The sequence below is a fragment of the Microtus oregoni genome, unplaced genomic scaffold (genome assembly GCF_018167655.1).
Source record: "Microtus oregoni isolate MIOR12 unplaced genomic scaffold, Mior012 000002F_ref0000024, whole genome shotgun sequence".
In the NCBI taxonomy this organism is placed as follows: domain Eukaryota; kingdom Metazoa; phylum Chordata; class Mammalia; order Rodentia; family Cricetidae; genus Microtus; species Microtus oregoni.
The window spans coordinates 56,940,896-56,956,037 of NW_024543061.1; the positions used below are offsets into that span (position 1 = coordinate 56,940,896).

At 40.1% G+C, this 15,142-nt stretch overlaps 1 protein-coding gene across 3 annotated transcripts in view; it reads right to left on the minus strand.

Moving 5' to 3' along the window:
* Positions 1–15,142, minus strand: part of Tmcc1 (transmembrane and coiled-coil domain family 1) — a 139,432-nt gene that overhangs the window by 47,106 nt on the left and 77,184 nt on the right. The window contains exon 1 of one of the 3 annotated variants that reach the window (XM_041632968.1): positions 10,774–10,878. The exons of the other annotated variants lie outside the window; for them this stretch is intronic. Within the exon in view, the coding sequence (XP_041488902.1) occupies positions 10,774–10,800 (27 nt within the window). The 5' untranslated portion in view covers positions 10,801–10,878. Of the gene's footprint in view, positions 1–10,773; positions 10,879–15,142 lie in introns of those variants that run through there. 3 annotated transcript variants of the gene reach the window in all.

The window sequence follows — 15,142 nt, forward strand, 5'->3', positions numbered from 1 at the left end:
CCTTATATAAAGAAGTGCTGGGGAACTCCAAACAAATGAAGAGGTGTGCAAAACTTTACTTTGTAAGACGAAGAGTCCAGGATTCTCAAGGTGATGAGAATAGAGAACATCTTTAAACCCAAAGTTCACAAGGCACAACTGTTTTCAAGGTTTCCAGGAAGATAAAAATAACATTTCATCTATTTAATTTTGTTTGGAACTCAAAACTGCACATGGTATTGCTATATTAATACTATTCAGAAACATGCCTGGCTATTAAGATTGTGAGTTTGTGGTTTGACTGGGTTACATAAAAGACCCTGTTTCAATTTGAAGGAAGAAAAACACCTACCTGGCTCTAAGTTCTTTATTTTTTGTTATTTTAAATGAAAATAATGTCCAATGTTATAAAGAAACATTTTCAAAATAGTAGCCTTTCCCTTCCCTTTTTGGCAGCAGTAAAGATTGAGCCTATACCTTAAACATCCAGGGCAAGTGAAACTTCACTGATTGACAGTCTCAGAATAGCAGTTTCTTCAGGAGAGAAAGCAAACAACCAAGCAAGACTCTTGGTGCGGGGCATTCTCTCCATGGTAGAGTGTAAGGATTCAGGTTCAAGCTCAGAACAAGGAAAAGAACAAATAACCACAGAACCCAGGCTGACTAAAGATTCTTAATCTTCCAAATGATCTTCTATGCTAAATAAAGTAACTCAGTAATTTCAAAAGAAGAAAATGAATCATCATAACTTACTATACTATCAGAAAGCTACCACTCAGAGGAGGCACGGGTAAACTATGCTTTTAAAAAATGCTAACAGGGGCAGAAGATGGTCTGTGGAGAACGTGATTGCCAGGCAAGTGTAAAGTCTGGAGTTCAGATTCATAGACCCTAGGTAAATGCTGGGTAGGTGTGACAGCCTGCCTGTGATCCCAGGAGCAAGCTGGCGAGGTAGACTAGCCAAAGTGAGAAACCCAGGTTCAAATGAGAAACTCTGCCTCAATATATATGGTGGAGGGCAATTGAGGAAGATAACCTAAATCAACTTCAGGCTTCTACATGTACTCACAAACACAAATACACACATATGTTCACATCACCCACATACATAGGTAAATGCATTAAAGGGGCTGGACAGATGGCTCAGAGGTTAAGAGCACTGGCTGTTTTTACAGAGGATCCGGTTTTGGTTCCCAGCACCCACATTAGGGCTTACAATCAACTGTAACGCCAAAACAAACAAACAAACCCAAACAAACAACAAACAAAAAGTCAGGTGTGTGCAGTGGTGGCACACACCTTTAATCCCAGCACTAGGGGAGGTAGAGGCAGGTGGAGTTAGTTCCAGGGCAGACACCAACTCTACACAGAGAAACCCTGTCTTGAAAAACAAAACAAAACAACCCCCCAAACAAATCATCTGTAACTCTATTTCCAGGGGATCTTATGTCTTCTTCTGACCCCTGTAGGTAGTGCATACACATAGTGAATAAAGATACATGCAGGCAAAACACTCATAAACATAAAAATTAATAAATATTTTAAAAATGCATTGCTGCATGCCTTTAATCCCAGCACTGGGAGGCAGAGACAGGTGAATCCCTGTGAGTTCGAGGCCAGCCTGGTCTACAAGAGCTAGTTCCAGGACAGCTAGGACTGTTACACAGGGAAACCCTGTCTCAAAAAACAAAAAACAAACAAACAAACAAAAAAAGCATTGCTATTTACCACTTGAAAAGCCGTTTTCATGCTATATTCCATCACTGTTAGACGGTTATAACTCCCTTAAAAGTCCTACTTAGATAGCTATTAGATTTCTAAATCTCAGGTGAAGAACATGCCAGTCAAGTGTTGACAAAGATTCTTTGCTCAGCCAAAACTTCTGTAGCTATCTGAGCTTTTTCCTGAGCACATCTGTGTCCTTCTTAAAGTCCAATTTTAGACAAATTGGTTAAGTAAGTTTTGTTTAGAACTCCTTCCTTGATACATATTCTCTTCAGTGTCTGACCTGGCTCTCTGTCTTGTCTGTCTGTCTTTTGGGGAAAATCTTGTCAAGTCAGGCCAACCAGGACACACCAGCTCATGTACTCTTTCCCACCAAGGGACTGACAGCCTGTTCCACTGTGCTTCAGCAAGCACAACTGAATAATTGCTTTTTTAATAGGTAATTGTATAAATATGAAAAATAAACATTGTCAGAAAATAAGAAAACTGCTAAAAATAATATTTGATGAGTTAGTTCAAGTCAATGTGAAAACAAAGGTTTATTTTAATTTGTTCTTTGCAAAATATCAGTTGTCACAGATGGCTTGGGGAAAAAAAAGTACAAAACCATGACACCATTTAACCATTTAGCTTTATCACTGTTGCTTTGCCACTAAACTGCAGAGAACACAGAGTTTCAAAGAAATGCTTTTTTTTTTTTTTTTTTTGGATTTTGGGACAATTACCAGAATGAAAAAAAGAGCTATAACAAGAATGAAGAAGCAGGAGTGAAGCTATCAGCTGGCAACTTACCAATAGGAAATCTTTCTCAACCTCTTCGTATTACAAATAAAGGAATAAATAACCAGTTTTTCAGCCTTTCATCCTTTCTCTTAAGATGCCATCACATGATAGTATTCTATTGTTTGGGAACATTAAGCTCAAAACACTAGGTCACAGTAAATGGGTTTGAAGTATGCTAGTGTTTGCATAGAAGACAGATTTGAATCCTTGTTTTTCTACCCATTTTCTCTGAGACTGTGATTTATAAAAGTTAAAATAATCATGGCCCCCAGGTAAAGGCACTTGCAGTCAAGCCTGATGAGCTAGCTGGTTTGATCCCCAGAACCCACATGGTGGCAGGAGAAAACTGATTCCTGCAAATCGTCTATCTGATCTTCACACATATACTATGATGCCCCCCTCTAATATATAATTAAAATAAATAGAAGTTTAGGCCAAGAAACAGGAAGAGAACAGACAAAGCATAAACAGGCTTGCTCAAGAGGAAAGATGAGTTGTTAAGGGACAGTGAGCTGCATGAGGTTACCTACACCAAACAGAGCGGGTATTTAATGAGTTCTGATGAACACAAACATATGTCTTTGGGATTAGAAAGGAGGAAAGGAACACATTACTCTGCTGGGTGAGCTCAGGCTAAGCTACTGTGTTTTTCCACGCTGTTTCAGGCATTCTGCATTGGCAGTTTTTACTTAAGGGACAAAAAGGTTCCAAGAAAAGAGTGGAGACCTCTGAGAGGATGACTCACACACAGTGAAGCCTGGAGGGCAACGGAAGCAGAAGACATTAAAACAAACCAATAGTTCTTCTGCAAGCTGCTGTCTTTGTCCTGGAGATGAAGGAGAAGAGGGAAGAAATCAAGAGCCCTTGTTTCAAGCGTAAGAGGAGGAGAACTTGACTAAAATATGGAAAACGAAAGCAGGGTTAATTTTGAGAATAAAAATTCTAATTTCAAATCTAAATACTCTGAACTACTATAAGGAAAAAAGTCTCTTATACAAAAGGTTAGAATGAAAGTAAAGACACTTAAATTTTAATTCAAAGTGAATAAAGCCTCTAAAACATTTTTTAAAAATATTTATTTATTTATTATGTATACAATATTCTTTCTGTGTGTATGCCTGCAGGCCAGAAGAGGGCAGCAGACCTCATTACAGATGGTTGTGAGCCACCATGTGGTTGCTGGGAATTGAACTCAGGACCTTTGGAAGAGCAGGCAATGCTCTTAACTGCTGAGCCATCTCTCCAGTCCCCGCCTCTAAAACATTTTTGACGCATGCCAATATTTAAGTTGAAAAACATGAAGCCAGATGTCCACATGTTCTTTGGCCTAGAACTCATGTACACTGTAAATACAAAGAACCAGTGAATATGGAAGATCTCTGTTTTTAAATTATGCTTAGAAAATCAATAATGCAACTCGTTGTGGTGGCTCACAAGTATTAACCCAGCAATGGGAGGCTAAGGAAGAAGAATGGCCAGGAGTTTGATGTCAGTCCTGTCTACAAAGTAAGATCCAGTCTCAAAAAACACAGTAGGGTGATCAATACAGCACTGTCTCTGGTTTTTCTTAGCTTTGGCAGCTGCCACAAACAAACAAACAAACAAACAAATTTTCCACCTACCTAGGTATGTGACAAAATTATTTTAGCTCCTTATAATCAAATTAAAATTAATTTAAAAAATACTTAAGATACTTGTTCTACAAACACAAGAACCTGAGTTCAATTTCTAGAACTTATATTTAAAAAACACTCATGTAGGGGAACAGGAGGAAGGGGTGGAGATGGCTCAGTGGTTAAGAGCCTGGGTTGCTCTTCCAGGACTCAGGTTTGGTTCCCAGCACCTATGTGACAACTTACAACTGTCTCACAACTCCAGGCTCAGGGTACCCAATGCCCCATTCTAGCCTTCTCTGGGATCAGGCACAAAACATCCATCCATACACTAAAAAATTCCACATTTTTAAGTTTTTTTTTTGTTTTTTTTTAAAGCTGGGTGGCTAGACAAGTGGATCTCAGTGAATTCCAGGCCATTTTGGTCTACGTAGTAAGTTCTAGGTCATCCAGGGCTTCCAGCTTCCACTGTATTTGGGAAGCTGAGGCAGGAAGACCTATGATGCCCTATCAGAGACTCACACAAATGTGAGGCAGCTGTTCACAATGTGTGCTGACCTCTGTCTGCTTGTCTTTGTGAATTTCCTGGATTCCAATACTGTTGCTCAAATTAACTATTCTTTTTAGTTGTTTGACATCTTCCACTCTAATTAAGCAAGGCAGTATCTTTAATCAAGGAATTAACAAAGAGGTTGATCAGAGCAGGGAGTGTCCTGAAGCAAACCATCAGAGGCCTTCTTTCACACTGACAAGTATCCAGATTAGCTATAAAGTTACATACAGGACTCTGTTAAATGCTGAGCTGAAATGCAGATACTCTGATCTACCCCACAACAATCCTACTAAAAGTGAGTTTAACCTGAAATAATTTAAGTTTAGAAAATCTGATTCACACTTTAGTAATTAGGGTTTCCTTTTTAAAGCACTTATACACTTTTGTTTTTAATGATAATAATTAAGTACTAAGGAACCTGAGAATTTATTTCTCAAAACATTAACAGTCTGGTCTCAAACTCAGATATGCCTACCACTGCCTCCCAAGTGATGGGAGGCGTGCATTGACTACTATACCTGATTGCTTATTTAACACTTATTTTAAAAAGCTCTGATTGGGGAGGGGGAGGGAAATCAGAAGAGGGGAGGAGGTGGAAATTTTTAATAATAATAAAAAAAACTAAAAAATAAAAAGCTCTGATTTTAGTAAGGTGTGATGCTACACAATGGCAGATCATGAATTAGAGACCAGTCTGAACTCTATGGTGAATTCCAGGATGGGGTGTGAGCATGTGCATACACATAGATGCGCACGTTAAATAAACAATCAGGCAAGATATGCATGTGAATTAAAATATAGAATAAAAAATGTGCCTAAGTAGTAAGATGACCTACTTTTAGATTAAAAGGCTAAGGGCTAGGCTTTTCATGAGGAGCCCAAAGTTAATGTGAGGGTGGAATGATTTAAAGACTAAGGACCACTTAGAGCTCAAGCTAAACCTAAGACTCATATTAGAAATCCAAGCGCACTGCAGATAATCAACTGCATTTTGTCTTCTCTTGTGTTAATCCCAAGTAGTCAAGTCAATGACAATGAACTCTCAGGCTGTTTACATAAACACAGAACTCTATTTGAAGGTAAGGCCTTTGCAGAGGCACCAACTACACATACCTAGGTTATCAATTACTGATTACGAAGATACTGAATCAAAAGTCAAATGCTTTCTGTGATATGATGGTGAGGCCAGGGTATGTTCAATTTAAGTTCTTCATGTGCCTAGACCTCCAAGAAGTCTATGCCCTTAATTGTGTTTCAGTTTTGATCTACATCTGGCTCCCAACACAATCACATTCATGTGCTATTTAATTACAAACAGGTCTTTGTGAGATGATCAAGCTTTAAATTTTGCCTGTTCGTTCATTCATTCACTGAGTGTGCCACACATGTGGAGGCCAGAGGTAAACTTGTAGGATTTGGTTTTTTTCCTTCCAATATGTGGGTCCTGGGGATCAAACTACTCAGGTCCGGGCAGCAAGTACCTCATAAACTATCTTACCAGCACTAGGAAATTGTTTTCTAAATCTAATATAACTGAATATAAACAGAGAATGCATACAGTTTGGGGCTTGAATATCTATTTCTGAGAGAGATAGGAAAATGTATTACTTTTATTTTTATTTACTTATTTTGTACACGAGTGGCCAGACTTCCTTCAGAAGTCAGTTTTCTCCTCCCACCATGTGGGACCTGGGAATTAATACTTAGGACATCAGGCTTCACGATAACGGCTTTTTATTTTATTTTATTTTTTTATTTATTTTTTGGTTTTTTGAGACAGTGTTTCTCTGTGGTTTTGGAGCCTGTCCTGGAACTAGCTCTTGTAGACCAGGCTGGTCTTGAACTCACAGAGATCCGCCTGCCTCTGCCTCCCAAATTCTGGGATTAAAGGCGTGCGCCACCACCGCCCAGCTCACGATAACTTCTTTTAACCACTAAGCCATCTTTATTTTGTGTGTGTGTGTGTGGTGGGTGGGTTTTCATGCATTAGGCTTTGCAGCAAGTGCTCTTACTTGTAGAGCTATCTTGCTGGCCCTCATATTACTTTTTTTTAAACGCCAATTTATACAAGTCTGTGTATGCATATATATTTATACATACATACTCATCTAGGCACCCTAAATTGCAAGATCCTTAGGAGTTTTCTAGTGAAAGAGCCTTATTTCACAATAAGAAATAAAAGTGCTGGCATGCTAACTGAACTCCTGTTCCTATCTAGTTACAGCAGGGCTGACTCCACAAGTCAGGCCTCCTGAGCCTCACCTTCTCACCATGTTATTCTTCCCAGAGACAACAGAGACCATGCAACAGTGTAGCCCCAAAGCCCTGGCCTCCAAATGGAAATGCTCCTTCTGTTCAATCTGAACCATGGCCACATGGTCAGTGAGAACAGGGACGACTGTCATATTCTAATCCTGTTTTCACACTTCAAACTAGTTGGTCATGGCTCTTCAGGTCTGGTCCCTGAAAATGCCAAAAGTTGTTCTAAGCTGTAAGTCCTATATCCTCTTTCCTTCATTTAGCCCCCAAACTCAGCGGTAATCTGATATAATTAATTCAATGGAGAACAACAGAATAAGCAACACAAACTATTTACTGCTGCTTCCACAAAAGGCAATCTTAAGATAAACAGGTATTGGACACTTTCTCTAAGAACCATCCCTGGGGGCTGGAGAGATGGCTCAACTCTGGATGATAACTGTTAACACTGGCTGCCCTTGCAGAGGACCAGGGATGTAATGCCCTCTTCTGGTTTAGGAAAAAGGTTAAAAAATATTCTGTCTTCCTGTTTCTCCAGTCTTGTGACCCATTTCTACATTCATTTATTTATTCATTTATTGATTTATTTATTCATCCATCATCCATATACTTATGTATATATTTATGTATTTATTATTTTTGGTTGTTTGAGACAGGGTTTTCTGTGTATCCCTGGCTGTCCTGGAACTTATTCTGTAAACCAGGCTGGCCTCAAACTCACAGAGATCTGCCTGCCTCTGCCTCTTGAGTGCTGGGATAAAGGTGTGCTCCACCACCTGGCTTTGGGTCTACATTTTAATAATGAAAATTAATGGGATGAGGAGAAGGTTCAGTCAGTTCTTGTTTCTTGTAAGACTGAGGTCCTGGGTTTGATATAAAAAAGCTAATGTGGAAGCACACATATATAATCCTAATGCCAGGGACACAAGGGGCAAACCCTAGAACTTGTTTGTCAGTCTATTTCATATGGTGAATCCCAGGTTCACTGAGAGGCACTGTCTTAAAGAGACAAGGTAGACAGCTCCTAAGGAACAACACATGAAGGTGACCTCTATCTCCATATGCCAGAAGTTTGGATGTGAAAGAAATTTTATTGTATCATAAAAACCCAAAAACTAACCACTTAATAACAGTCCAATGTAAATAAAACTTAGGTGATGGAGGAAGGTCATTGGTTAAGTAATAAAGAAACTGCTTGGCCTCATAGGTTAAAACGTAGGTGGGAGGAGTAAACAGAACAGAATGCTGGGAGGAAGAGGAAGTGAGCTCAGACTCGAGAGCTCTCCTCTTGGGGGCAGACACCTCAGAGAGACGCCATAGCTCAGCTCTCTGGGGCACAAGCGATGAAGCTCCGACCCAGGATGGACGTAGGCTAGAATCTTCCTGGTAAGCACACCTAGCTGTGCTACACAGATGATTAGAAATGGGCTAAATTAATATGTGAGAATTAGCCTAGAAGAGGCTAGATAGAAATGGGCCAAGCAGTGTTTAAATGAATACAGTTTGTGTGTTTTTATTTCAGGCATAAGCTAGCAGGCGGCCGGGGTGCTGGGGACACAGCCCCACCGCTCCTATTACTACACTTAGGTTTAAAGAACACTGTATTCTAAACTTTGAAGTATACTTAGTACAGCATCTTTTTGTGGCCAAGCTTGTTTTAAGTTGCCATGGTAAATTTTTGAGCATTTGTGGAAAAAGCTCACATAATACTGTCAGGGAATTGTCTAGAATGTCTATGGCCTGAACATAAATATATAAAGGTGTGGCTACTGCAGGGTTAATGAGAAAGGAAAAGGGCAAAAAATCTTTAGAATGGAGTAACCTCTGGGGACACTATAAAATCTTAAGCATTTAAAGTGCAGAAGAGTTCAATAGTGACTTCTAGAGTTCCCCTTCCTTCAAATTCCACACTGATTTTCTACAGTTAGCTATATTGTCCTTTTCTAAGTCTAATTCTGTAGTGTAGAAAGGTGTTCAGCTGTCACAAATGGTCCCAGTTGACGGCCTCCTGATGCACCTAGTCCTGTTAAGAATCTGAGATGCAGATGCAGGTACTTCATTGTTGTATATTTAAATCACTGCTTCAGTAAGAATACTTTAGTTGACCACAGTGGATTATTAGTTTGAAGAAGAGATATGGATAATGAAGTAAGGATACTGTTTAGTATAAGAAATTCACTCAGGCACATTGTGCTCCAGAAAACAAATTAATAAATAATTTATTTATATTTATTTTTGGGGTGGTGTGTGTGTGTGTGTGTGTGTGTGTGTGTGTGTGTAGGGGTTACTGAGGACTGGACCTAAGGCTTCTGCATGCTATGCAAGTGTCTACAACTGACCTGTTTGGTCCTCCCAGCTCTAGAAAGATTTCTACTATTATGAGTAATGCAAGTACTTGGTAAAGGCAACTGGAGTGTTTCAGTTCTGTATTATGTTCCTGTCTCACACTGGGCTGACGGAGTACAAGATGTAACTCTGATTGTGTCTGCCCTATCTCTTAGGGATCTTCTATGAATACTTTCAACTTCATACCATCCCACTCAGCCTGTGCTACCATTCTTTTTTTCTTCCCTCACAGATTTATAATTTTTAATTATGTGTGTTTCTAAATGTGAGTGTAGGTTTCCATGGCAGCTAGAGGTGCCAGATTCCCTAGATCTGGAGTTATAGGCAGTAGAGATTCATTTGTTATGGGTGCTGGGAACCAAACTTGGGTCCTCTGCAAGAACAGTAAAAGCACTCTTACCTACTGTGCTATCTTTCCAGTTCTTGTACTAGCATTCTTAATAAGACACTGATAAATAAACTGACCTTTTATAACTTCAGAACAAACACAAGATGTGCCAAGAGGATCAAGATTCAGAACAAACAGAAAAGGAAGGCACAGATCAGAAGCACAAATCTGCTAATAAAGTCGGCATTTACAAATCAAACTCCACAATGAAAAATCTGTTTGGAGCTTAAGTCCAACTGTTCACAATCAAACAGTATTAATTTTAGAATCAGGAAAAAAAACACTCTAAAGAATTTAGGCTTTGCTTTTAAAAAAAAATCCCATTATCTCTTAGAAAGTATTTATGCATTGTTTATAAAACCAACCCATAGTGAACTCAATCTAATGGCTCAGTTTTCTATTCAGAACTAAAAATGAAATGTGAGCATGGGGGATGTTGCATAAAGCTGGATCATTTTCCTGTTTAGTTCACTGTACAGCCTTGTGATGTTGATCTAAAGATGAAAATTAACAGAAATGTACATACTGTTCATAATTCAGAAAACCATCATTTCACAGGAAAAACAATGAAATCAAGTAGCTCAAAGATAAGAAGCCTTTTATTAAAAGAAGAATGTGAGAAATATTTCAAACTGGCTTTAACTCAAATTCCTATTTGTTCTGCATGCCTGGCATCTTCACATTTAACCGAAGTCTTTCCTAATCTTCCAAGGCAAATAAAACCCTTTTGTTCACTTAAGGAAATGCTTGTTTTCCGGTAACATTGTAGCCTGAAAAACCCAGGATAACATCTATTCTGCATGGAAACAGGCCCCACACCCAAGTTGCTGGGATACTCTAGTAAAATCTGAGCATGCCTATATAGCCACACAATACCCCTTGCATTCTGTCCAAATAGCTATGAGTGAAACAAACAGCTAGGAAACATAACAGGATTCTCTATTATCTCAAACTCACCATCTTAAAATAGCACATGCCCTGGCTGAGCTCTGCTGCTGAAGAGTGCTAAGTTCCAGCAGCCCAGTTTCCTGTGTCTGCGCAACCAGCCCCCACTTAAAGCTGTATAACTAAAGGAACAAGGAAGATATTTATAAAAAGAGACAGATACACACACATATACAACATACGGTTTCCGAGGAGAGTGCTGGTTCCATGCTTGTGAGGGAGGAGGAGGAATATGCCGCGTAACCCCTGAGTTTCTCCCAGGTTTGAACATGCTGTACTGTGGCATGAGGTCAGCAGACTGACTCTAGCCCTGCGAGGCTGAATTCTACCCTGACAAAGCAGTATCACTGCAATATGAAGCAAGAGTACCCAGGGCATGTTGGCAGCTATACAGAATGCCTGTTCTAGAAAGTAATGGCAACTCCAAAACAAGAGCTCCATGCTGTCACATGAGATCACCTCCAGTCCAGTTAAGCAATGACACTGAAAACACCTTCAACACCAATCACAGGCAGCTCACAGTATTAAAATGTAGGAAAGAAATGTTCTCATTGAACAGGAAGTGGGGAATCTGAAGAACTTATTGATTCACTCGACTTATATCACAAACACACTGATTCTGCTTTGACAAGAGGTTGGAGTCTCCTATTCCTCGACACTGAGACCTAGCTGAGGAGCTCCAAATCTTCTCTGTCATTTTAATATAGAGCAGGCAGAATATTATGAAAACATATCTTTGACTATGGATATACACTAGGACTGAAGGTATTGCTAATAACTTCATTTTTCACACATGTCCAACTCCATATATCCCATTTCTTTTTAGTTTACCAAAAATGTGTATGTGTGGGGCTGAGGATATGGCCTAACTGGCAGAGTGCTCACCTAGAATGTATATGACTCTGAGTTCAGTCCCCAGCATAGTATATATAGGCATGGTGGTGTAACCCTCTAATCCCAGCACTGGAAAGAAGGAGGTAGGAGGATCAGAAATTTACGGTCATCTTTGGCTACATATAGAGTTTCATATCAGCCTGGTATACATGAGACTCTATCTCAAATAAATAAGTAAATAAATAAAAAAGTGCTCGACTTCATCTTTGTCAAGTCTAGCACTCTACTGAGGTGACTTTCTCCATAGAATCACTCACAGCTCCTTTCACAAATCTGATATTCATGTGGCGACAACCTATTTCTTTCTGGACATTAGCAATTTGTGCATTTTGTGTGTGGAGGTCACACAAATACGCTGGTTATCTTCCTCAAATGTTTTCTGCCTTTAAGTGCCTTTTGTCAAACTGGGAGCTCAGACTTGGTTAGGCTGGCTGATCAACAAGCTCCAGGGATCCTCTTGTCTTTTCTTCCTTAGAACTGTAACTGGCATGGAACATATACATATTAGAGTACTACTCAGCAGTAAAAAACAAGGACTTCTTGAATTTTGCATACAAATGGATGGAAATAGAAAACACTATCCTGAGTGAGGTAAGCCAGACCCAAAAAGAGGAACATGGGATGTACTCACTCATATTTGGTTTCTAGCCATAAACAAAGGACATTGAGCCTATAATTAGTGATCCGAGTGAAGCTAAATAAGGAGAACCCAAAGAAAAACATATAGGCATCCTCCTGAATATCAACCTTCATCAGGCGATGAAGCTCCCACTTTGGAGCACTGGACAGAAATCTCAAGGTCCAAATCAGGAGCAGAAGGAGAGAGAGTATGGGCATGGAACTCAGGACCGCGAGGGGTGCACCCACACACTGAGACAACGGGGATGTTCTATAGGGAACTCACTAAGGCCAGCTGGCCTGGGTCTGAAAAAACCTGGGATAGAACCGGACTCGCTGAACATGGAGGACAATGAGGACTACTGAGAACTCAAGAACAATGGCAATGGGTTTTTGATCCTACTGCACGTACTGGCTGTGTGGGAGCCTAGGCAGTTTGGATGCTCACCTTGCTAGACCTGGATGGAGGTGGGTGGTCCTTGGACTTCCCACGGGGCAGGGAACCCTGATAGCTCTATGGGCTGACAAGGGAGGGGAACTTGATTGGGGGAGGGGGAGGGAAATGGGAGGCGGTGGCAGGGAAGAGACAGAAATCTTTAATAAATAAATAAACGGAAAAAAAAAAACTGTAACTGGCTTTTTATATGGGTACTGGGGATCCCAACTCAGGTCCTTGGGCTAGTTCTCTGCAAGGAGTTTACTTATTGAGCCCTGCATCTACCAATTTTATTTTATTTTTAAGGGCAGAGTCTCACCATGTAGCCCTGGTTATACTGGAACTCTTTATGTAAACCAGGCTGGCCTTGAACTCACAGCAATCCACCTGTCTCTGCCTCCCAAATGCTGGGATTAAAGGTGTTTCCTACTATGTCTGGTTCTCTAGCAAATTTTGACATGACATACTATGATTTTCAGCTCAAATTATTCCCTAATTTGTTTCAGCTGGAGAACAGATTCTATATCGCTTTTTATACCTCTAGTTTATGACCCATGACAGGGCCCACACCTTGATGCATGTTTTACAAACATTCAGAGTAATATGTATTCTGTTGCTTAACATTTTCTAGAATCAAGTTCAGAACAGATGCTCAGATTTTCTGGATCTTTGCTTACTTCCTGCCTGCTGGGTTCTAGAAATCATGGGGAGAGGAGTGTTGTCGTCTCTAACTGTGTACTGACTTACCTTTCTAGTTCTGGGGATGTTAAGACATTTGATGTTTCTAAGTTTCTTCGGGCAATGCTAACATCAGTGTTATTTTAGTCCCCTCTCCTCCATATGAACTGATAATTTTACTACTTTTTCTAATGTCTGCTCACTTTTTATCGTACCCTACATATTTCGATTATTGCTGTAAAAATCTAGGTACTGCTAAGTGCATATAAAGGATAACAATCAGCGGAGCCAATCTAGTTTTCCTTAGTTGAGTTTCCGGCCAGCCTCTGTAGACTGTTCCAACATGAGCAAGTGTCAAAGTCTTTGCAATGCTAAGCAGATCTGCTCCACATGGACACCAAGCCCTATTACCAGTCTGGGACCTAGCCATAGCCTAAGCCACACTTTGTTTCTCAGCCTGTTTGGGGCCAGATTGTGCATGCACAGCATATGGACACTCAGGCAAGTTGAATGGTTAGTGAAAAAATTGAAGGAGTTTACTTCCTAAGTCTCCTACCAGTCTAATCTCTTCAGCAACTGGGGTCCTCCATTGGGAACTCATACTCTTCCCTCAGTCATGTAATTTCTAAACAGTGACTATGTTTGGAGCCACGCAGCTGAACAGAAGAAGCAAACATTCCAACCTTTTAGGACCCCTTTCCACTAATCAGAGATGATTTCTGCCCTCAAGAGTTTCAGGTTCCTGCAGGACTTCAATCTATTGTTACTTCAGAATTGTGTGAATTTCTTAGTATAAGAAAGAGAAAACAGAGAAACAAGGTCTTTCTGTATTCTCTTCTTTCTTCGGCTAGAATACAAGGCTTCTCTTAGCATTCTCTCTACTCAGAGTGATGCCCACCTTCTGGGGATGGGTGAGGTGATAAATTCAGTGCTGACACTATAAGAAATGACACCCTCTCCTCCATCAAAGGTAGCCTGTCCACTTGCAAAACTTTTATGCAAATCTCTCTCTCTTTCTTTCTATTTTGGAGACAGTCTCACTACGAAGTCCTGTCTTCCAACTCACAGAGAGATCTGTATGCCTCTGAGTCGCTAGTGCTGGGATTAAAGGCATGAGATACAAAGCCTAGCCCTCATACAAATCTTCATTTTTCCCACCTGGTAAAGCTTTTGCTCACACTCCCCCTACCCTTCCAGGAACTGGATGATCTAGAGCACTTTACCCTCTTTCTCTTTTCTTTCATTTCCTTTAATCAATTCTTTAAAAAGTAGCCAATTTCAAAACTGTGAGGTCATACCCCAGCCAACAGGGAAAAAGACAAATCTCCACCTGCATTAGGATAAAACCAAGTAAGCCTCCTGTCCCATGTGTCTGCTAGCCTAGATTGGGTTCTGGAGACCATTTCTGGAAAACAAAATTACCTTTACAGCATACCTTTCAGAGTTTTCAAATAGTTGCTTTATGGCAGGTTAGAGATTCTGCTTTGAAAAAACAAGGATCAGAGATGTGGCTCAGTACTTACCTAGTAAATCTAAGGCCCTCAACAGTGCAAAAAAATGATCAACATTGTAAAAACAAACAAAAGTTTTGGGCAAGGTAATGCATACCTTTAATTCCAACTTAGGAGGTGAAGGTAAAGCAAACAGATCTCGAACTTCTACATCAATTTGGTCTAAATAGTAAGTGGTAGGCCAGCCAGCGCTATACAGTGAGACCTTGTCTCAAAACCAAACAAACACAATAACAAGCCAAAAAAACAAAAAACCAAACAACAACAAACCCAAAACCTAAAATGCGCAATCAACCAAAGAAACAAGACACATGATGTAATGATGCACAGAGCACTTGGTAGAAGCAGTGTGCTGTGGTTCCTGTGTTCACAGATGTCTAGTTCTATACACTCAGCTTTATGTTTTTAAATTAA